We start from the raw sequence: 24,454 nt of genomic DNA, 5'->3' as shown, positions 1-24,454 counted from the left end.
GCACAAGTAAAAGAAAAAAGTGAACACTTTTTCTTTTTTTTTTATGCAGACTGACTTTACAAAGCAATTCAAAAATAAAATGACTTTAATGGCTTTATAACAATTCAGCAGTGTAAACTGCCAAATGTCTGACCTCAAAGGTTTACTTGGTCATAGTTATTAAAGGATAATGTTGGCCTGAAAGTGTTCAGCGCGGCCTGTCACTTTCCCCCACCCTCCCCGATTAAGCCAGCCAGTTCAAAAAACCACCAACTCATGTCTTTGGCTACTTTTAGTAAAACATGGACAATGATTCAAAGCTTTAGGTATCTGTTTTATGTCATTAATTTATTGTGCTAATCTATCTCTTGTTATTTCAATCACTCCTTTTCTTTCCCTTTCTTAACAAAGTCCTTCTGCACCCGTTCTGTCTCTGTGTTCCTCCTGTCACTCCTCTCTGCCTGGAAAAACACTCTTCATCATCAGCGTTTTTTCACCTATGTAAACGTCAGTCTTTCATCTCTGTATGTGCATGACGTTGCTTTGCATGTGCATTCAGATCTGTTCGCCATTGCAAAACCTTTATTGGAAATCATTTAAAATCTATATGCTTGTTGCCTAATAGAGCAGTAGCATGGAAATTGCATCTCGGATGTTAACCCAGTTTACAAAAGTTCTCTTCTTTGTGCAAGCTTCCTATATTGAAGAGCTACTCTGCCTGTAAAATGTTGTCAAAGTGCAGCTAATATATCTCATTAAGGGTAAGGTACTCCTTGAAAGTATATGGAGGAACAGCAGCAAAGCCACTGTGAAGGTCTTTGGTTTTTTTCATTTGCTTTACACTCCCTTTGTTGAGCTTCACAAAAGAGTGAACTCAACAGCTGCTCTGGCAGTCCTTGTGCTGCTTCTTTATAAATGTTTTTTTTTTGCCTTTTGAGATACTAGTGGCATACTGGTGTACTTGGTAATTCCCTAGCCGAACTGGAGACTTCATTTAAAAAGCCAATCCACACCAATGATCTGAACCATTTCTAGCAAACCATGGAAAGCTAAATAAACACTCACTATTTTTTTTAACATAAAACAACCAATGGTTAGCTTTGCCTCCCTTCCTGCAAAGCAAGTCAGTAATGCCTGTAGTAGTTACCTGCTTTAATTCTGCTGGATTGAAAGGATAATCTTGAAAAATATTCAGCATCTGGCACACTTGTTGGAGCCCTAGTCCCCCCCTTGTGTTAATTCCTCCTGCCTCTTGCAATGATTCAGGGGCTGGTGGAGTAAACCACAGAGCACAGTGCGGGATGCCACTGTCCTTCACTCCCAAAGTGTCACATTTTGAACATTCATCAAGCTTCTTTCTTAACCTAGCAGAATTTAAATGTGTGGGCAGCAGGAAAGGTGAGAATCAATTGCTTGTTATGCAGGTAGGCATTTGTTTCCTATTTAAAACATAGTGACAGAGTCACTTTTATTCTTAGGTCCCATTGTAGGAAGTCTCTTTGCTTGGGTTCCCAGTCCTTACTTCAGGGTCCTTCTCTTCTCCATTAGGAAGAGTGGAAACACCCAAGAACTGCCATGTGGTAACAGGAGGCATGCAACTCAAGGCAGAAGGGAACTAAAACAAGAACACCCCACTGGAAACCCCAAAATATTTATATAAAAAAAAAACCAAAAAGTACCTTTTGATAACTTATGATCCATATTTAACTGAAGTAACACATTGGCCTGGATTGGCAGTTTTCAACCTTACATTTTATATACTTTCATTAATTTATCCAGTAATTATGATTTTGAACAATGTGTTGTCCTTGGTAAAGATGGCTAATGCACTGATAACTTCTCGTATCTAGAAATTTGGAAGCAACCAGTCGAAACCAGAATTTACGGTTGATCTTAAAGGAGCATCTGTGGAATGGGCTACAAAGGATAAATCCAGCAAAAAGAATGTCATAGAGGTAGATTGTAATCTCTTCAATCTTTTGTTTAACACTTAGTCTTAAAGTGGTTGTAAACCCTTACATATAACCAATGAAGTGACTGGCCTCAGGTGATACACAAAGATGAAAGAAATCCTTCCACAGAAGTTGTACCTATTTGTCTACAGCCGTCTGTCCCCTACATTTATTCAAAGTGCAGAATTTACACAGGATCTCTCAGCTCTGAAAAGCAAGGGGCGGGAAGCTGCAGTTACACACTGTTGAAGAGCTCTGAGAGCTGATTGGAGAGGAGGGACCTACTTCGCCTCACACAGCAGACAGGAACAGAGCTGATACTGCTAATCATTATAATTGACTCGTGCTGATAGCAGAGGAGCAGGGCAGCAGACAGAAATGACACTTAGTGCTCTGGATAGAGACAAGTACACACTATATAGGGATATGATTTGTTAAAATTTCATGTCAGAGGTTTACAACCATTTTAAAGCTGAACTCTGAGCACAAAATATAATGTATCTAAATACATTATTTTATAGCCGTAAAGGATATACACTACTTTGTACCAGTTACATTTACAGACTCCGTTATTACATTTTACCTTGTAAAAGTAGTAGAGTGACATCACTATGGTACTGTACATAGCCTATATAGAGAGTAGACCTGAAAGAGGGGCTCAGCAAGTCTACCAGCTACAGGTAGTCTACAGAAAACTACAGGTGGGGGTGGACACAAGACCAGTCACTATGCACAAGTAGAGGGAGCAGCAGTGACCAGTCTTTATTAAAGGACGTTCCTGCACAGAGGTAAAGTTTCACATGGAATTACTGCAAAGATCTGGAAAAAATAAACAAAGCACACCAAGAAAGAATGCACATGATTTTTAGATTATATTTGCATACTCTGGAGTCCAGCTTTAAAACGTTTTTGGGTTGTGTTTTCTTGGCTGTTCAGTCTTGTTCCCCTGAAGTAAGCGGATTTTGTTGCCCTATTGAGTGTGCATGTATTGATTGTTGTAAAGCAGCTGAATAATCTGGTTACTGTTTTACAGTATGTCTATAGCTATTGGAAAATATAGTGGCTGCATGCTGTTAGTCTTTTTAATATGGAATTACTTACTAAGAGATGCACACCATATGTGTTTTCATTTATATTTAAAGGAACACATTCTAAGGCAGATTTCCTTCCTCAGTCACCAACCTCCTGATGAAAATAGTATTTTTTCTTTCAGTTCATACATGTAGATTACTTTTAAGTGGCAAATAGCCAGTCTGTCTTGCTCAGCCCAGTCCTCTTCCATTCCCTATTTGAGCTGGCACACATATTCCAGTTCCAACCATAGAGAATAATGAGTAGCATGCCTTAAGCTTCCTACAGGCTTCCTACATTCTTCATGGCCTGAACAACACATGTATACTGGCTGGAAGAGGACTGCAAAAAGATGGAAAAGCCGGTTTGCTGCTGAGCAACTAAACTAATTAACAGCCCCATTTTAGAATGTCTTTTGCTTTATTTCACAGTTAAAGCCCAAGATGTAATCGATACCTCTGAAGTCATCCATTGATGGTTTGAATCCCAGCCAGTTCAGCAGGGTCTGGCTGGGATGTGAACATGTATAGGCAGGTTAATTGTGCCCAATTCGATTGACGGATTTTTCATGCGATTATTGCCAGCGGCTATAGCCACTAGCAATAATAATGTTCTTCCAGCAAAGACAGCCCCCCCTCTTCTTCATGGGCCTCCCTGTCAGGAGAACATAATAGCTCTGCAGTTTTCTTTTCTGAAACCCGTAGTTTGAGGAAAGAAAATCACATAGTCTATGGCCGGCTTAACAAGATGGCGGCAGTTTCACCTGGTCAAGTATAATTACTGTCTCTGCTATCTAACACTTGTTGAGTAATATACTTGAACTGGAACTCTGCTTGCTCACAAGGATAGCACCCCATCCTTGATAGCAAGCCAGGAGTGGTGAAACACGTCAAGTTAGGCTGGTTTTGGGTTGGAGGCATCACAGTATGCAGTCAGTGCACTGATTATTAAAAATACTGCAAGAAGAGCTAATTGCAGTGCGGCTAACCTTTTTATTTTTCAATGAAGAGTGGAGACACTGTGATGGTCCGTACCCAGGTTGTCCATGTACAAGAGAGGCCAGTCTTGAGGGGAGCTATAGATTTCTGTATGTTACTAAACTGCAGCTCCATGTTATACGAGATAACTTATCTTTGTTTTCATCAGGTTAAAACCAACTCAGGAACAGAGCTACTGATACAATCCGATAATGACAATATGATCAAAGAATGGTACACAGCACTTTGCAACACTATTGGTATTCCGGTACGATCATGTTTTAAATGTTTGTATATTTCTGTATAAGGCAGAACTGTGACAGATATAAAAGAGCATAGACTAGTTACATATATTCTAGCGAATGTTTTTTAACCACTTGCCAACCGCGCTATAGCCGAATGATGGCTACAGTGTGGTTGTCCAGTTCTGGGAGGGCGTCATATGACGCCCTCCCAAAACACGCGCCCCCAGCGATCTCCATGATCGCTGTGTCCTGCGGACACAGCTGATCATATGATGTGGTAAAAGGCCAATCACAGCCACCTTTTACCACGTAATCAGCTGTGTCCAATGAAACAGCAGATCACTGGGTAAATGCAGTTGCCGGTTATTGGCTGCAATTTCCTCACGCTGTCACAGTGTGAGGAGAATACTGCCGACAACCGGCAATTGTGAGAAAACAGATCGGCACTGATGACCTGTACCATGATGATCAATGCCCAGCAGTGCCACCCACAAGTGCCCATCAGTGCCTAGCAGTGCCACCCATCAGTTACCAGCAGTGCCGCCAGTCATTGCCCAGCAGTGCCACCGATCAGTGCTGCCTATCAGTACCCATCAGTGCTGCCTATCAGTGCAGTCTCATCAATGCACATCAGTGAAGGAGAAAAATTAACTGTTTGCAAAATTTTGTAATAGAAATAAAGAAAAACTTTTTTTTTTCAGTTTTTTTGCTCTTTTTTTTTTTTTTTCTTTATAGCGCAAAAAGTAAAACACCCAGTAGAAAAGAAATACCACCAAAAGAAAGCTCTATTTGTGTGAAAAAAATTATAAAACTGTCATATGGGTACAATGTTGCATGACCACGCAATTGTCATTTAAATTGCGACAGTGCTGAAAGCTGAAAATTGGCCTGGGCAGGAAGAGGGTATAAGTGCCCGATAGGCAAGTGGTTTAATACTGCAAGTATATTTCTGGTGACTTTCGTTTTATGTTCACTACCGAAAAAGGTCATTCATTCTTAATGGCACCCCCACACATCGGAAGCCACAGAGAAATTGCATGGTGCAAAAGTACCATGCGATTTCCCAGTCGCTGCATTTCCAAAATGGTGTATGCACCTTTTTTTCTGTGGAAAACGCAAGTTAGCTGCAGAAGGACAGATATCGCAACAGTACTTATTAATAATGAGAAAACTACCCATCATTCTGCTTGCCCCACTCACAAGCAAACCACAACTTATTCTTAGAACTTCACTGGCTTACTTTACTAACATTTTTCAAGGTCCCTCTCCCTTTTATGTTAGGTAATGATGAATTGCTATGCTTTTATGGCCTGTTTCCATTCTTCCACTGTATAATTATCAGTTAAGATTCAAGGGTCCCTGGAAACGCTAGTGAAAAATTGGTCCCTGTCTGGCTAGCTTTAAGTTGAACTGCAGTCATATAGAAAAGACCAGGTAAAGGAACTGCAGATTCTCTCTAAGTGCCCGTTTGTCATTCAGTGTAAGACATCTTAGTATTTTTGTAGATAACCCTAAATAATTTTTCTTATACGGAAGCTACCACAATGGTGTAGATTGAACATGGTGTAGAACCATGCAGGAATCGCACACTGGATATGTTTAGAGCAATATTGCTAATTAATAATGCTAAAACTATTTTTGAATTATGTGGAAATCCTACAAATGTACATCTAAAAAGTAAATGTTAAAAAAAGATCTTACAGTTCCTTTACAGAAGCTACTTAAACATTTGTTGTGCTCTGAATTGCTGAGTATTACAGATTTACTGCTTTGGTAATTACAACTCCACTTTGTTAATCTTACCATCTGCATCATGGAAGAGGTATCTAGATTAAAATTTGGTGCCAATGTACTTTTCTTTCCTCCATTATTTTTCCTACAGTTAAACTGTTTAACAATATACACGTTTTAGGGCTTCTCTAATGTGCATGTGTTTTTATTACTTACAGATTATAGAGTCGGAAGAAACCAGTGAGGATAATGTGCCTGATTCTCCAGTGGAGAAACAAGGAAAAGAAAAACATGACAAGGAAAAGGATCACGACAAAGATTCCAAAAAGAGTCGATGTAAGGCTTCTGAGATATGTCTCAGGGTTAATGAAAAGCAGTGGCATTAAAGAAAAAAAAACGTGCTGAACCAGCATCAGGCAGCCGTGTAAACAGAAAATAAGTGTTTTCCCCAGCAATGGACACCACTGCACTGAGCAGCCTGTCCACACTGCTGCTCATGTCCAAAACTGCTACTCGTAATACAAGCGCCCACATGCATCAGAGAAATGGGCTGTGTCCACCTAATGTCAGTTTCAGACATACCTGGTCATTTTTCTTAAAGTGAAAGTCCTATAATTTTTGAGTATTTTTAGCTTTATTATCAAAGTGCCACATCCAAATATACTGAACAGTAGAAAAGTAAACTGAAGAAGAAAAATTTCACCAGCAACCACTGGAGTTTAAACGGCCGGACTTTAAACGGACTTTATAGATACACCATGAGACATAAATAAATATAAACAGATTTTATTACAATTTCTTGATACATAAAAACATCCAACACAATAAAATCAAGTGAAAACAAAGATAGCCTCTACTGGATTGGTATAACCTCTAGCCTATTATGTGCGCATTAACAAAAGATAAGCAGGATATATGCGCAGGCATGCTTGTCCAAATCCAGATACGTCAAGTGTGGGGACTCAGCGATCACATGACCGCTGATTGCTGAGTTCTCACAGCTGCTCTGAGCAGAAAGCAGTGGCTCCTGCTGCTGTCAATCAGATGCAGTGAGGAGGAAGTGGGGCGTGGGGATAAGCGCTCTGAGTGATCGCGGCTCCATAGACACACAGCTCGAGCAAGCAGACACCACATGCCTCCATAGCAAACGGCTTGCCATGAGAACACACTAAGAAGAGTAGGAGCCAAGATTGCTGGCTGGGGACACAAGAAGAGGAGAATCAGGGCCACTCTGTGCTGTACCATTGCACAGAGCCAGTGAGTATAACATGTTTGTTATTTTAATTTTTAAAAAAATGTAGCCTTTAGTAACAATTTAACTTGTGGACACAGCGATGCACTTGTAATAAGAGTAGCACCACAGGTGACCCTCAGCGCTGCACACTGTGCAGAGGTACCATTGTTGAGAGGATGAAACACCTGTTTTCTGGTTTCAAGGTTGTTCTTGGCTGCATAATACTAATTAGTGTCTGTTTTTCAGTTATCTTTTATCATCAATTCATCAGGTATCTTTTAAATGATTAAATAACATACTGGAAGAAGCAGGAAATCCTGATTCTCCATTCTGGTGGGACATCAATGTTTTGTGTCTGTCACTGCATAGTCCCAGGCCCAGCTTGCACTTTTTTCGAATTTTTGTTTAAGCAGTACAGCGCCCCTCCACTGCATGGACATCACACAACACAGGGCATAACCCCATCATCTTTGTAGATGGCATTTTCAACACTGTCCTGCACCTCCGACCACTGTGGTGATTTTGGTCTGACAGGACTGGGAGCTGATCAGCTGTGCTACATGCAAAAGTGCTGACAAGAAACATGCAGAAAGATTGCCTCATCAGTCTGTGGCTGCTCTTTCATTGTCCAGTCAGCAAGCTGGGGTTGGAGAGATGGCACCAAAGTATTATTCCTTCTACAGTATATAACAATAAAGCTGGCTATGCGTGGGTCAGTTTTTTTCATTCAACCAGTGGGTTGAATGAAAAAACAGCCAGTTCTCCCATCCATGCATTCAATGTGGATGGGGGAATTCTCTGCACTGTGTACTTGTATTCTGACAGCAGGGAGACTTCCCTGCCATCAGATTACAAAGATCAGCACTGCAGCCTTTTTCCTAGGACTCTGATCGAGTGGAAATATACTGACGGGACGGTTGAACAGAAGCAAGTTCTGTACATTGACTTCTGGCCACACGTGGATCGAAATTCAGTCGGTCCCTGCTAAACAGATGTCATCTGTTTGGTTGTACTGTGTGTCAAGGCTGTGTAAATTTCATATGGGCAGAAATACAAATCATTTGTCAGATAAAACAGCTGTATGTCATCTGTGTATTTAGCTATTTGCCTTGTGTTCAACAAAAGTTTGTTTGCATCTGAATCTAACACTTGTCACTATTTAAAAGTCTGCCATTTAAAGTTTTGTTTTTTTTTAAACACCTATTTAAAATCAGATTGCTGTGCTGGTTCATCTGTTAATGGACTATAAACTCTGCTTCTCTTTCCTGTATACGGAACTCCATAGTCCCATCCCTTATCATAGGAGATCTGTTTATGTACAGTCTTCCCCAACAGTGATCCTTCCTTGCTTATACATTTCATTTTTAGATATGTACCTGATTATTGCAATGACCTTGCCTTTTCCATGTTGATTCCTTATTCAATTCTGCATTTACAATTTACTCCGATCCCAGTTTTATGTGGGTGGTGTTTAGCATAAAATAACCTATATTTACCTGCGCCTGCTACTTCACTCCCAAGGCTTACCTGAACTGTACTTGATTGTTGGTTTCAGTCAGATTAGAACTGTCTTGTGCCCTTGTTGTTCTGCACACACTTGGGATCTTTTGGGGGGGTTTTTTTGTGTGTGTGCAGCTCGGCTATGGTAATCTGTAATATGTGAGCAATACACGAGGCCAGAATGATAAAGCCAAAGTGAAGAATAGTAAAAGTGGGTAAAGGTCATTTGTTATAATTAATATAATTTGAAATAATAAAGAGGTAGATTTTATTTATCAAGGTTTTGAGGGTGATTACACACTACAGTTAAGTTTTCTGTAGCACACTTTGTTTATTTTACAGTATTTCATGCTTTTATTAAGTTGATTCTTAATTACCATTCATCTTTCTGGCTTCTCTGATAGGATTTGTTGGATTTTTGATATTGGCTACTGTACCTTTATCATAATTGCTCTGGGACCTGTAATTCCACAACAGCAATAGTTTACTGTAAATCACAATCTGCTTGTCTACTCACGCCTGTCATTTCTTTACTTTAGCCATTAAACAAACGACCAGTATTGACAACACTGAGCAGAAAAAAACAAAAACGAAGTTAAAGAAGTTTCTTATCCGACGGCCAACATTGCAAGCTGTCCGTGAGAAGGGCTACATCAAAGGTAAAAGAAAGGACCCCGTTCATTTGTCAGGGTTCATTAAAACATGTTGGATATAGACATGTTGTTCAATATCAGTCAGCTGAAATGTTGCAACTCTTCATATTAATAGTATGTTTTAATCCATTGATCAGTATTTTATATTGTCCTTTTTATACTGCATTTATATTGTTCTTCACTTTTCCTAATCGTTTTTGTTTTTTTTGTTTTTTTGTTTTTTTTTGTTTTTTTTACAGACCAGGTGTTTGGCTCCAGTCTGGCTGGTCTTTGTCAGAGAGAAAACACTACTGTGCCAAATTTTGTTAAGATGTGCATTGACCATATTGAAGAACATGGTACGTGTCCTCAAACACAATCTCTTATTCACATACGTAGCTACAAAGTGCATGTAACCCTTTCGCTGCCAGAGCATTTTTTAAAATATTTTTTACACGTGTAAAAAATAATTTAACGCTGAAGATTGCATAAAACCCACCAAAACATATATTTCCTGAAAGTAGACACCCTAGGGCAGGGTTTCTTAACCAGGGTTCCATGGGACCCTGAGGTTCCTCAAGAGATTGCTAGGGGTTCCTTGAGTAATGATAAATGCTTGCCTCTCAGATAAGCTCCCACTGACATCATTGATCTTTTTAGCTATCTGTAAGGGGGTAATTCTTCCCAATAACCACAAGTGTAAGGAGCATTCTTCCCACTGACCATCCCACTAATGTATCATGAGTTGTAGATCTACTCATTTTTAGTAGGGGTTCCCTTAGATGGGAAAGTTATTTCAAGGGTTCCTCTTTGTTGAAAAGGCTGAGGAAAGCTGCCCTAGAGAATAAGTTGGCGGTAGTTCCAATTTTCTATTTTCTTTGGGGTTTGGGCAGCTGTGTGTAAAATCCCCCGCGATTAGATCTGTACAGATAGGACAGTAAAAGGGTTAATTATGTTATGCTAAACATTTCCTGCTTATGGAACAACAAAGATATCCAACTTAAGTTCCATAGAAGTGAGTAAATATAGCCAGCTAAAGTTGGGTAAACACTAGCAAAATATTAAAATTTGAATGAAGGTTCTCGGTACATTTAAATGTCTTTAAAAGTAGTTCAAGATTTCATTTGCTTTTAAAATGTGATTTTGGAATGAATGGACTTTACGGAACAAAAACCACATACACTGTTAGAAATTTGTATATTTGAGAAAAAAAAATCGATCCTGCTCCTTCAATTCTCTCATCACTGTGATTGATTTGACCCTACCAATGATTATAAAAACAAATGAGCATTCTTACAACGAAAAATATCAAACAAAATTCTACTAGTGTATGCCCAGCTTACTTTCCTTGGAGAGGGCATTTAATATGCAGCTTAGCCTTAAAGGACATAATGTCCGGAAACTCTACTGATCTCTCTACTATATCCATATACATGCTGGCACAGCTCACACAGGAGACGAAGCAGCTCTAGGTGCATCATGGGAGATTTTCTCCCTTTGCTTTAGAACTGTTCAAGGAAGAATTGCCTCTTGCAGATTTTATGGGGTTTTTTTGTAAAATGAATGTTCAGTTGGAATAACATTGTTTTTCTTAAATCTCTTTAGGACTGGATATAGATGGATTATACAGAGTCAGCGGGAACCTTGCTGTGATACAAAAGCTCCGCTTTGCAGTCACACATGGTAAGTTTTTTAGAAGCCATCATTTCTAATTTTAGTTTAAACCTGTTCTTGGGCTTTGTTCTTTATTTAGCCAATACTAGAAATGTTCTTTTCCATCTTTCGTTCCTCTTGTACACAAATAGTCTTCAGCAATAGATGTACAGTTGTGTCCAAAATTATTCAACCCCCAATGCTGTAAAGGGGTTTAGGGACTATAGTGTACATTTGGAATTGTATTCAGAATCAAATCCTACAAGGACGTTGTAACTACCCAAATGCAACTAAAATGACATCAATTGTTTATGTAATACAGTAGTAAATGGTTCTTATGTGGTTTCTTCATTGCCACAATTATTCAACCCCTTAAAGACTACCACTCTGAAGAACAGAGGTTCATACAGGTGCTTTCCATCAGGTATTGAAAACACCTGTGGATGTCACCGAGCAGCAATCAAGCATAATAAGCACCAATTAGGCAGCTTTAAAATGACTGTGATACTCAGCTCCTTCTAGACATTTACTGGTGTGGTTACAAACATGGTGAAGGCAAGAGAATGGTCCAGGAAGACAAGAGAAGAGGTGATTTCTCTTCACAGGAAGGGCAATGGCTATAAGAAGATTGCAAAGATGTTAAACATACCAAGAGACACCTTAGGAAGCATCATTCGCAAATTCAAGGCAAAGGGCACTGTTGAAACGCTACCTGGTCGTGGCAGAAAGAAGATGCTGACTTCGACTGCTGTGCGCTACCTGAAGCGTAGAGTGGAGAGAAGTCCCCGTGTGACTGCTGAGGAACTGAGAAAAGATTTGTCAGATGTGGGTACAGAAGTTTCAGCCCAGACAATAAGACGCACACTGCGTAATGAAGGCCTCCGTGCCAGAACTCCCAGGCGTACCCCCTTGCTGTCTCCAAAGAATAAGAAGAGTCGACTGCAGTATGCCAAAAGCCATGTGGACAAACCACAAAAGTTGTGGGATAGTGTTCTGTGGACTGATGAAACAAAATTAGAACTGTTTGGGCCCATGGATCAACGCTATGTTTGGAGGAGGAAGAACAAGGCCTATGATGAAAAGAACACCTTGCCTACTGTGAAGCATGGTGGAGGGTCAATCATGCTTTGGGGCTGTTTTGCTTCTGCAGGTACAGGGAAGCTTCAGCGTGTGCAAGGTACCATGAATTCTCTTCAGTACCAGGAGATATTGGATGGAAACGTGATGCAGTCCGTCACACACCTGAGGCTTGGGAGACGTTGGACCTTTCAACAGGACAATGATCCCAAGCATACCTCCAAGTCCACTAGAGCATGGTTGCAGAGGAAAGGCTGGAACATTTTGGAGTGGCCATCGCAGTCACCAGACTTAAATCCGATTGAGAACCTCTGGTGGGACTTAAAGAAAGCAGTTGCAGTGCGCAAGCCTAAGAATGTGACTGAACTGGAGGCCTTTGCCCATGAAGAATGGGCGAAGATACCCGTAGATCGCTGCAAGACACTTGTGTCAAGCTATGCTTCACGTTTAAAAGCTGTTATAACTGTAAAAGGATGCTGTACTAAGTACTAAGATTGAATGTCACTTGGGGGTTGAATAAAACTGATAATGCTGTGAGCACAGAAAAGACATTTGTGGTTATTTCATTATAACTGTTATGTTATATTTGTCTGACCTACAAGTGCCTCTTTAATGTAAATGTAAGCAAGATGACTGAATGATCAAAAGCAATGTCAAACTGGCCAAAACACTCAATTTCAGTGGGGGTTGAATAATTTTGGACACAACTGTATATAGTCTTTTGTTAACTGTGTACACTAACACGTACATAATTTTTCACATACAGGAGTTAGACAAAAAAAATGGAAACACTGCATGATTTTCAGATGTGAAAGTGATGGCATGCTTCGCGTTGAAAGTGGAAGTGATGCAACATTTTTTTGCTTCTGCTGTGTGATGAGACACCTAGCTAACAGGTCAGAAACCTCACTTTCGTTATTTACTGCGTGCGCTGCTAGTAATACGGAGTCATGTCAGAGCTTACTGAGCTTCAAAGAAGGCAAATTGTTGGTGTCCGCTTAGCTGGTGCCTCAGTGACTGAAGCTGCCAATTTTTTGCCATGTCATGAGGAACAGTATCAAAGGTTATGACAGCATATACAGTTTACGGGAAAATGTCGCCTGATAAGGGACTGAGATTGAGCTCTGCAGTCACTTTTGCAGCAGTTGGGTCACATTTCTATGCAATGTCCATTTGTTCTCTTTTGGTCAGTTGGCCATGTGGACCACGTTTATGCTTGTCAGACAACGTTTTGATACTGTACCTCACGACACGGCAAATACATTTGCAACTTCAATCACAGTGACCCCAGCTAAGCGGCACCAACAATTTGCCCTCTTTGAAGCTCAGTAAGCTCTGACATGACTCCGTATTACTAGCAGCTCATGCAGTGTATGATGGAAAGTGAGGCTTCCTACCTGTTAGCTAGGTGTCTCATCACACAGCAAAAGCAAAATAATGTTACATCACTTCCGCCTTCATCGCAAAACATGTAGTCACTTTCACACCTGGAAATCCTGTAGTGGTTCTATTTTTTTTTTTGTCTAACCCCTGTAGATTTTTTTTTTTTTTTGTAAATGTCAAAATATGAAATTGTCACTTATGCCTAAATTTAAACTCCAGGTGAAAAGACACTAATTATTATGACTAGGTATTCATTAATCCATTGACTCTGGTGTCACACAAGGAATACTTTACCCAAGTAGTTGCTTTGGTATGTACAGTCTTACTAAGGCATCCCAAAGTTGTAAATATACTTTAGGTGTTAAAATTTGTTTGGCCTTCAACCATTAAGGGTTTACACATTATTTTTTTCTTTAAAGAGGAGCTACACTACATGTCAGCACCACAAAGTAAAAATCCTATTTAATGTTCAAAGCAAAATAACTCATTCATCCATATCTCCATGCTTTATTTTGCTGAGAAATAACTTTGACCCACCACCACTAGCATTTCAGGTTGTGGCCATCTTGAATGAGGGCAGATGACTCATCTAGCATTTACTTCCTGGAGTCCATCTGCCGTTCCCTTAGCTCAGGCATGAAGGTATGCTTGGCTAAGAAAACCTCTCCTCCCCTTTTGAAGAATAATGGGATGTATGAATCATTTGCTTAGGAAATTACCATGAAATAACTGAAGAAATGTAAACAAAAGTTTAAACAAGTAAATATGATATACTTTCCTATTCCTATATACTCCTATATACTAATGCTAGCAGCATAAGGACTAAAAATAGTTAATGTTGATTGACAGAGAAGTTCTGCTTTATTGAGCGAATTTAATGAGTGTTAATAACTTAAAATGTATTGGTATGAACCTCTTGCAATCCTCTATAAAGCAGTACTTAGACTGGAGAGAAAGGAGCAGCACTAAGGTCCAATCAGGTGTCTTGCATGCAAATGTGTCCAAAAAAAAAAATCTTTCCTGATAGAAGGAGAGAGCATAGTGAGCAAATCCATGACCTCATTAGTCTGCTGCTCTTTCACTGTCCGGTCAGAAGGCTAGGGTGGAGAGAATCCAGCACTGTATTCCTTTTATAGTTTAAAACTGTAACAGAGAAAGTGGCATTATCCACCTGGCTGTGCTGTCTGGCAGGGCTGTGCTCTGTGTAAATTCTACGTATGTGTGGGGAAAAATAAAAATCTTTTGTCAGATTTAGCAGTTCTCTTTTATTGGTATATTTAGCTGTGTGCCAGGGGTTCATTATGTTTTTTTAGCAGTTTGTATCTTCTGTTCTTCCAGATGAGAAACTGGATTTGAACGACAGTAAATGGGAAGATATCCATGTCATTACGGGTGCATTGAAGATGTTCTTCAGAGAACTGCCTGAACCCCTTTTTACCTACAACTACTTCAATGACTTTGTGAATGCTATCAGTAAGTTTCAGGCTGCATTCCTGAAGCGTATTTCTATGTATATTTATTCTGGCTTTTTCAGCACTCTCCTTCTAACATTAATGGTGTTACTGTTATCTTGATTTGCAAGTCTTACATCATAGAAGCTGAAGTTTCCATGTCTTCTATTAACGTGGTAGTAAACTTGTTCTTTGAACGTGTACCTACAGGTAAGTTTATAATAAGGCTCATATGTAGGTACAGTGAATATCTTCTAAACGTGTGGTGTTTAGGAGGTACTCGTATTCATGCCGTCCCTTCAGAGCTCTGTGCTGTGGCTGTGACATAATTGTGACTTGGCCATTCAAGAGGCCACAGCCCGTGAACCTGGAAAGAAGACCGGGTGAAGATGGAAGCCCTGTCAGTGGTGACAGCGCACCCCTGGAGGGGTTCATTTTAGGTAAGTATGCCATAATTTGCTAGAATGTGATGCATACTAGCACATTATGGCCTAAACCACCCGGGGCCCTGTTTTTGTTTTATTTTTTTTCAGCAAGTTTACTACCACTTTAATGAGACCTGGGAACTGCTGTGTGGGCTGGATCAATGACATTATATCAGCTCTGGGTACACAGTTGCCCACAAATGATTCTTGTTCTAGCTCACACCATCTGTTCTATTCATATAACTGTAATGTAGTCATTTTGTAGCTTTTCATTTTGCTTTTCAGTGGTGCGTGATTTACAGACATTGTAGTATTCTGGCAACATTTAAATGTGGCCACTTGAGGGCAGTGGATGACAGCGTATAGCTAGTCCCTGCCGTATACCTTCATATCAGCTGACATAATTCATAGCAAATCACTTTTCTCCTAGAACAAGAACCCAAACATCGCGTTCAAGCTGTCAGAGATTTAATTAAGCAGTTGCCAAAGCCCAACCAAGACACAATGCAGGCGCTCTTCAAGCATCTTAAACAGTGAGTTTAAAGAACTGAATGTATGGAAAGATTTGTCATTGAAATGCTTTGGTCTTGTTTTAAGTGGCAATAATGCTGAGCTTAGCAACTTTCTATTACGAAAACTCACAAACAAGTGTAGCACTGTGGAACTAACTTTTGATTGGTGCTTTAGAATGTAAATCGGCTTTTTCAGCTGATCTGGCCTTCTGTGTTACTTTGGTATGTTTATGCAAAGATTTTGAAATGATTGCATTTTTGTTTAAGTGACTCCATCATTTAAAATTAAATCAGGATTGTATTTTAACTGTGAACTGTTTTAATGACGGCTTTATGTTGGGGACTGTTATTAAAAACAGAAAATACAATTTAGGTACATTGGCTGGGTACTTCCCTGGATTCTGCCACAGGTAGTATATATCTAGTGCACCTTCACCACTGAGTCTGTTTTATTTCCTTTGCATAAATGCATATTACAAGATACCAGTCCTTTGTGATCATGCAGAGCCCTTTTAGTAAGCAAAAATAATAAATCCTTAGCACAGTCCTAAAACACTGGTATGTTAATGTTCATGCAAGAGCAATAAAACTGTGTCACCAGGGTGAGACATGATTCTAGTATTGTTGATTTGTGCCAGATTCCTGATTACTGTTACCTTAAGGGGGTCTTGCTATGTTAGGAGTGTGTCTGTAATATCTATTATTTTGGCATGGGTTCATCCACTTTTGTCCTCATTTTGCAAGAATGTTACTTGGTTTTGCAGTGGCAAATGCCAACCTAAGGAAATGGGGTTTTAGGTACAAATTTTCATTTGCAGTGCAGCTTTGGAGTCCCAGAACCAACCCTCCTTCTGGGGTGTGGAGAAAGATGTCATGTCTTCTCAACAGCCTAACTATGCAGTGTCTAAATGCCCTATAGCCCAGGCCTTGACTTTGTTACATGGGTGCAGGTGAGGTTGTGCCTAAGCCTTATGGGCCATACTGTTCAACCTTAAAGTGGTTGTAAAGGCTTTTTTTTTTACCTTAATGCATTATATGCATTTAGGTAAAAACCTTCTGTGCCAGAGGATACCCCCAGCCCCTTATACTTACCTGAGCCCGATCTTGATCCAGCGATATGGATGAGAGCAACAGCTTTCTCTTCTTACTGAGCAGATTGATAGCAGTGGGAGCTATTGCCTTCCACTGCTGTCAATCAAATTCTGTGACAAGGGCGGGGCTGTGCTACCCTGTCTTTGTCAGTAGACACAGACAGGGAGGCTTGGGCTTTTCTATGGTGGGCATTCGCTGAAGAAGAGGAGCCAGAAGCACTGGTGGGGGACCTGAGAAGAGGAGGATCGGGGCTGCTCTGTAAAAACCATTGCACAGAACAGGTATGTATAACATTTGTTTAAAAAAAAAAAAAGAAAAAAAAAAGCTGAAGTTTTTTTAATATTGCTATAAATTTATGTTGACACACTTTGCACTTTTTCACCAGGTTTGCCTAGAGATCATGTAATGTGTTGGTCACCATCCTATTTTTAATTTTGAACTTTTGAATGGGAAATCCAGGTTGCAGTAATATTCTCTGTATTTAAAGTGATTTTTTATTTCTTTTATTTTTTTAACTTGTCATACTTACGTGCTCTGTGTAATGGTTTTGCACAGAGCAGCCCCAATCCTCTTCTTCGCGGGTCCCCCGCCGGCACGCCTGACTCCTCCTTGGCCATTGCCTCTAATAGCAAGCCGCTTTCTGTGGGGTCACTGGTGCATGCTCGCTCCTGAGCCCCACTCTATGCATCCATAAGACACACAGAGCTGCGGCTCGGCCCGCCCCTGGCTCTCTCCTTATTGGCTCACTGCCTGTGATTGACAGCAGTGGCAACCAATGGCTGTGCCTATAGAGCAGAGAAACACCTGGGACAGCAGGGCTCCCGTGCACGTTACTGGATCAAGAAGATATTTTTTTTTTTTACCTTCATGCATAGAATGCATGAAGGTAAAAAATCTTCAGCCTTTACAACCATGTAGATTTACATTAATTGTTACTCTCTTTGTGACAATATGCTGTTTATTGCAACGATAACTGGCTTTAAGAATATGCCCCTTAGAAGACAGGTATGCTTTTTAGAACAAAACATTAGAATTACTGATGATCCCTCTCCAGCCACTGGATTACCCAGATTTGGACAACAGATGGTGTACCTGTGCCTCAGCATCTTTCCACATCCCAGCTTCAGTGGACTTTGTGGCCTGGATATGGGTTGTGCAGTTAGATTTTTCCTGACTGGCTACTTGAACCACTCTCTGTCAATTTAGACCCTTGGCAATTACAACATCATGTTTTAATGGAAAGCATTTCTTTTGAAAAGTGTCTTAAATCAAGTGTAAGGTTAAAAAGAATGCTCCATACGGCCTAGCCCTGTTGAACCGGGTAGAAGGCATGTCCTCTCCTCATACCCCAGAATCTGTGTTGGTTCTGAGCCTCAGTTAGTGCTTAGAAGTACACTGTAAGTACAGCAACACTGCCGGTATGAACATGTACCTTACTTTTCATAATGCTGCAGCAAATATTTGTATACTGTCCATCCCATTGTAATTTATTAGCACTTTAGAAGTATAGACCCTGATTCACTCCAGCCAAGGAGCAGGGCCCTTCTATCCCTCTTGTATTGAACTGTATTGTTGCTGTATTGTCTCCCGTTATATTGTAAAGTGCTGAGCAAACTGTTGGCGTTATATAAATCCTGTATAATAATAATAATTTAAGTGTACCATCCGCATTTGGCGACCCACACCTGCATGCACCCACACAAATGTCGAATTAGGAGTAGCTGCTGCGTTGCACTTGACATGAATGGGACATGAATAGCCTGTGCATCCCTGTATGGACAAACATGGCCCTCTTAAGTTTTCAGTCATTTTATTGGAAATTTGTCTACAGTACGTTTGTTGAAAATGTCATTATTCGGCTTCTACAAACCAAGTACTAGTTCAATTTTATCTCTGAATATAATACAATTGTATGTAAAGAAATCAGCTTTTACGTTTTCTAATATTTTGTTTTTTTCCCCCTTCTCTAGTGTTGTGGAAATTGGAGATAAAAACAGAATGAATTTTCAAAGTTTAGCAATAGTATTCGGTCCAACCTTGTTGAAGCCGGAAAAAGAAACTGGAAATATAGCCATCCACACGGTATACCAGAGTCAAATAGTAGAGCTAATTCTAATGGAGTATAACTCAATCTTTGGCCGCTGAGCCGTCATCTCTGGCAGCCTCTGAACGACCATCTCAGCCAGAAGGACACCACTACCTTTTGTGTTTTTTTGTTTTTCTATCTTGGACCAAAACTACCTTGGGTTTCTTTTTGCACTTCTGTGAAGATGATTGGAAAGCGCTGGAGTTGAAACGTTTTGGCCTACATATCTCTTATCAATTCTCCATTGACTGTTTTTGACATTTTATGATCTTTTGGGGGTTTTAAGTTTGGATCCTTTTTTTTTTTTTAATTTCTTAACAGAACTGCAAGTCTAACAAAGACACTGGATTTACTGGAGATTAAAACTACTAATATGCCATAGATATGAACCTTTAACCACTGTCACTTGTCCTGAAGTGTTTGCAGCTGATCTTTGTACTTGCTGTTGAACCATTTGAAGTTCAGTTTATTTTTTCTAGTGAAAATGCATCTGGTATGTGTTGTTGGAAGCAGCCAGTGGCTTTTTGTGCAGGTATACAGCAGCATGGTCAAAGGAACATCTGACAAATGCTCGGCTCTGCACGGAGAATTATTATACCATTGTGTTCTATTCCTTCTCAAGCTCTCCTTGCTGGAAAAATTGAGCTTCTGTCCTCTCGACCTTGCAGAGCTGTACACTGGTGTTAAATATTATTTAAGCCACCAAAATCATATTTTGGACTTTTTTTTTTTATCAGTGCATTCTCTCTGACTGAATTTTGATTGTGTGTGTAAGTCATATAATCATAGTATTCTATGACATTGCTAACTGTGTGCTAACCTGCAGCTAGAAGATTCCATTGAGCGCTGATACTGTATACTGTGGTCATGCTAATTCTGTGGTATTAAAATATTACACTTATTATGTAAATAGAAGCCAAAGGGCAGCTTAGACTTTGGCATACTGTATATAAAGAAAGCTGTATAGTCATTACTTCCTTTTTCTTTCTTCTTCTTTTTTTCTTTAATTTCTCAGCAATCTGAAACCATGCAGGTAGGTTTTCCTCCCTCTCGTCTCAGATAAATTCCCCACAGATCTGAAATAAAGGTACCTATAGACATCAGATGATATTCAATTGTCAGCGTTAAAAGCATTCTTTGCTTTAGAGTGGCCCTGTAGTGTAGAGATAGATTTGCTTTAATAGACTGCCCATACATTAGGGTGGCGGGAAGGTCGTGAAACACTTCAGGCACTTCAGGTCACATGATCGGAAGACCGCACGTGACTTGGCCTGTCTCTGCATAGCTTACTTTACTCACTAAGGGCTCTGCTGATGTCAGCACCATAGTGTAGGTCATTGTGATTGCAGGGCTTGTGACCAGCCAGAGAACCATCAGACCTCTTTGTACAACTCACAGGTATGTGTTGATGACTTTACTTCTAACCTGCCTCCCTAATATCTGCCTAAAGTTTGGGTCAAAAAAACTGACCTTTCCTAAGACCACGCCAGTATACACTGTGTACTGCACCCAAGCAATTTCAGAATTTTGAAACATGAGTTGGTACTATGTGTGCGTGTGTATTACAAATGATTTAGGCATCAGCACACAGACATGTCCATGGCACACCAAATTAGATTCTTGGCTATTTAAAGGCTTTTTGGAGTGTTATAGGGCCTCATGCACCTAGGTGTTTAAAGTGTTACTAAACATCCAGTCTCCCACAGAACATGGAATTGCAGTTATTTTAGTAAATATAAACTTGCTAAATACCTTTTCACATCAGCAGTACATAACAGTCTTGTGGTTTCTATCATATCCAGCTGAGCACTGGTTAAAGCTTGTAGGAGGAGTTTTCATTCCTCTCTGAATTCCTATGAGGCTGCATGACCTCAGACCCTCTATCTAGACAGTGTTGATTGGCCTTGTGCTGATCACATGCACCCTTCAAAAGAAAAAACTCTAGCAATACACACCAAACTGAGCGTGTTCCGAGTGTCTCCTAGGGCTCTGTACTATCAGCACATGGATGGGGACTGTGGAAAAAGGGGTGGATCAGAGAAGACAGGATCAAACAGCCTTTTTACATAATGCAGAGGACCCCTTAGGTCCCACAGTATAACAAGCATGCTTTTTTGTATATACAGATTGATTTTTACTGTTGTGGGTTTAGTAACACTTTAACAAAATTACTTGAAGCATGTTCCTTGGATATTAGTACTGGCTGTCAATATTTTTCTTTCTCAAATCAAATTGCCTAATACAGACAAGTGTTGAAAGGATTGTGTCACTTCAGAATAGAACATGAAATAATCCACACTCATGCTGCAGTCTTTGTCCTATCAGTAATTCCCCAAGAAGGGGCTCTTTCCTCCCTGTAGGACATCATAGTATTGCCTTGATGCCTGACTTTTCCTGCAAGTGCCATGGTTATGCTGAAAACTGGAACCCGGATGTGTTAAGCCCCAATAGCAGTGGTCTTAGACTAGTCCTAATGTGCATTGCCAGTTTAGGACGCATTTATTTGGCTAAGTGACAGTAAGGTACAGATAACGTCTGATATCATTTTTGTCTCCTGTTGTGATGCTGGAGCAGTGCTTACAGCAAATGTACTGATCCTAGATTTGGATGTATTCACTAAAGCATTGAGAAGAGAAGTGTTGATGTAAAAAGGATAGTAACCCAAGACAACCAAGATGAATGTTTTCTGATTGCTGTGGGTTACTGGACTTTGAACATTGTTCTTTGTGTGCGTATGGATCCTATGGTAAAAAAAAAATTAAACCAGCATTAAATATTCAGCCTGTGTGCTATAGGAAAAAATTAACTCGTTAATTTAAGTGAATATCGATGGGTTGGACCACTTATCAACATTATACATCTTTCAGAGGCACCAGCACAGTTCTCATCAGCTTCTAGCCTTGTCTACCTGCTGCTCTTACAACATGGGTTCTCACATTTGCTATTGGCTCTTTCATTTATTTTACATTATGTAAAATGTAGAAGTATAACAGCAAGAAAGAGTCAAAGCCTGCTGTATGTTGGGGCAGAGCGAGGGCTCAAAAATGTATGAGACGTTTAGTGATTCAGCCCATGAAACCCTAATTATTCAGTATGTGGTGATCCAGAATAAAAATAACCCCAAATATTTATTGAACAGCACTCCACTTGTCAAGTTTGAACCTTGGCAACATTAAAGTGATAGTAAAGTCTTTAAAGAAAAAAAAAAACCATGTTATACTTACCTGCTCTGTGTAGTGGTTTTGCACAGAGCAGCCTGGATCCTCTTCTTGGGTCCCCGGCTGGCACTCCTGGCCCCTCCCTCCTGCTGAGTTCCCCCAGAGCAAGCAGCTTGCTATGGGGGCACCCAAACAGGTGCGCTCCTGAGCTGCGGCTCTGCGTGTCAGTTCACACACACAACAGCAGCTAGGCCCTGCCCCCTCCATTACCTGATTGGCTCACTGGCTGTGATTGGAAGAAGCCAGTGGCTCCCATTGCTGCCTCAGCCAATCAGGAGTGATAGTCTCCGGAGAGCCGATGCGCTTGTGGACACCACTAAATCAAGAGGGGGCTCCGGTAAGTATTTGGGTGGACTGCTGCACACAGAAGGTTTTTAACCTTCTTGCATAGAATGCATGAAGGTAAAAAACCTGGAACCTTTGCAACCACTTTAAAGATGCAGATTCCAGGACTGCCATCATTATTCATTTTATGAGCCACCTACCCAAAATGAGTGTGCAGGGGAAGAGTGGCAATGCTGTAGTGGCAGTGAGTCGGTTATTAAAATCTAAACCCAATCATTAAAATCTCATAAGTTTTAGGGCTGATGCACAGAATGTGCCTAAATCCTTGTATTGCACAGGCATTTACATGTGTCAAGCATTTGAGCATAAATGGATTCCATGGGCTAGAAAACGAATTTATTCTGGCCATTGGAATGAAGGAACGCTCAAGTGCTAAATGCATCTAGTTTTTCGTTGTGTTTACACGCATATAGGCATGTCAAGAGGTTGTTCTACTAAAAAACTCCTCTCCTGAACATGCTGGTGATGGTTTTTGCCTGTAAACGCTCCTCTCGTAATCCATCTTTAAATGCCCGTGTTTGCATGTACACTTAGGCGAACGTAGAGGTGCTATTACGGTTTTAAAAAAAACGCCTGTAAAAGTGTCATTCTTTAAGCCCTTCGTGCATGAGCCCTTAACATGTTAATGTCACACCAAAAGTAGAGTTTTACCTTATTATATCTGCATCTTTTTGCTTCTCAAAAGAATACCTGGTAATGCTGCCATGAAAATCCTTAGTCAGGCACTTCTTGTTAAGGGGTTGAAACGGTCTCCCATTTTTGCTCCTGTGTTGTTGCTTTGTCATATGCAGCCCTTGTGGAGACTTCAAGCGGACATTCAGACACACATTCTGCAAGCATGGTCCATTGTTGCTGCTCTTAGAAAGCCAGTCCAGAGTAATGATGTTCAGCTGAAGCTGCAGAGAGCTTGATAGGAGGAAGTGCCTGAAAGAGGCTAGAGGAGATCAGCAGTACTCAGATACAACCAAGAATAAGAGAAAGATCAAAGCTAGTATTATATTTACAAAAACCAAGGCAGTTATTTATAATTCACAGTGTTTTAATAAACCAAATGTCATCCAGTTAGGGTTTATGTCTGCTTACGTAGCGACGCAAGGATAAGTATTACCAGGATGTGCGTACACCTCCAAAATCAAGTATGCAATAGCCACTCCCAAATTTAGTCCTCCTACTTTAACTCTCCTCTAATGTCTATGGGTATGTTGTCTGTAAGCACTTTTAGATCATATTTTTTTTTTTTATTTGCAGGTAAGCATTTTTAAGTAAAGGTACTGGAATTAATTTAAACTGCATTCTCAAACCAATGAGTTATTTAATATGTACAGTATGTTTTAGAGGAAAAAAAGATTGCAGAGGTGAAAAAACAGTTCCATTTCATTGTGCCTGTGGGTGAGAAAATAGTGCCCGGTAATGAATTAAAGAACAAAATAATGACCTGTGAAGCTGGAGTATTTCTATTACATTTGACAATGTAGACCAATTTGTAAAATAAAAGTGAATTTGGAAGATTTTGTTACAGGGAACGATGTGTGAACTTTATTTTTTTTTCCCCCCAAATGTATTTTTGTAGTATAACTTCAGTATGTTGTATTTTCTGTCTGTTGCTAATAAAGACATCAGCACAGAGTTTCTTATGTAGTACAAAAATGGTCTTATATTACAGGTTTCTCCCCCAAATCACAGATAAATGTTTTGTTTAGATTCCTTTAAAGTGTAAAGCTAGTCAGCAAATCATGTTAACTTGGATAGAATGGGGAAGAGTAAGGCTCCGTTCACACTTGTATTACTCCAAAGTTGCACGATGCAATTTGGATACGACTTTGGTTTTTGTTAATGATAATGGACAACTGTTGCATGTACAACATTCCGGCGCAACGTTCATACGACTTTT

General features: G+C 40.1%; 1 protein-coding gene across 3 annotated transcripts in view; it reads left to right on the top strand.

The window, feature by feature from the left end:
- ARHGAP12 (Rho GTPase activating protein 12) overlaps nt 1–24,190 on the top strand; it is a 144,088-nt gene extending 119,898 nt beyond the window's left edge. For 2 of the 3 annotated variants that reach the window (XM_089668684.1, XM_089668683.1), the window contains 10 exons: nt 391–486; nt 1,830–1,934; nt 4,149–4,247; nt 6,174–6,291; nt 9,229–9,348; nt 9,582–9,680; nt 10,927–11,004; nt 14,773–14,907; nt 15,741–15,843; nt 18,885–24,190. In XM_089668684.1, the coding sequence (XP_089524810.1) occupies nt 391–486; nt 1,830–1,934; nt 4,149–4,247; nt 6,174–6,291; nt 9,229–9,348; nt 9,582–9,680; nt 10,927–11,004; nt 14,773–14,907; nt 15,741–15,843; nt 18,885–19,059 (1,128 nt within the window). In that variant the 3' untranslated portion in view covers nt 19,060–24,190. The remainder of the gene's footprint in view (nt 1–390; nt 487–1,829; nt 1,935–4,148; nt 4,248–6,173; nt 6,292–9,228; nt 9,349–9,581; nt 9,681–10,926; nt 11,005–14,772; nt 14,908–15,740; nt 15,844–18,884) is intronic. The other variant, XM_089668685.1, reaches the window with a different exon arrangement.
- Nucleotides 24,191–24,454: the final 264 nt, after the last annotated feature.

Source organism: Staurois parvus, unplaced genomic scaffold (assembly GCF_062004578.1).
Source record: "Staurois parvus isolate SC_StPar_1 unplaced genomic scaffold, SC_StPar_1.0 ptg000061l, whole genome shotgun sequence".
Taxonomy (NCBI): domain Eukaryota; kingdom Metazoa; phylum Chordata; class Amphibia; order Anura; family Ranidae; genus Staurois; species Staurois parvus.
The sequence above is the reverse complement of the archived record's forward strand: the minus strand, read 5'-3'. Positions and strand labels throughout refer to the sequence as shown.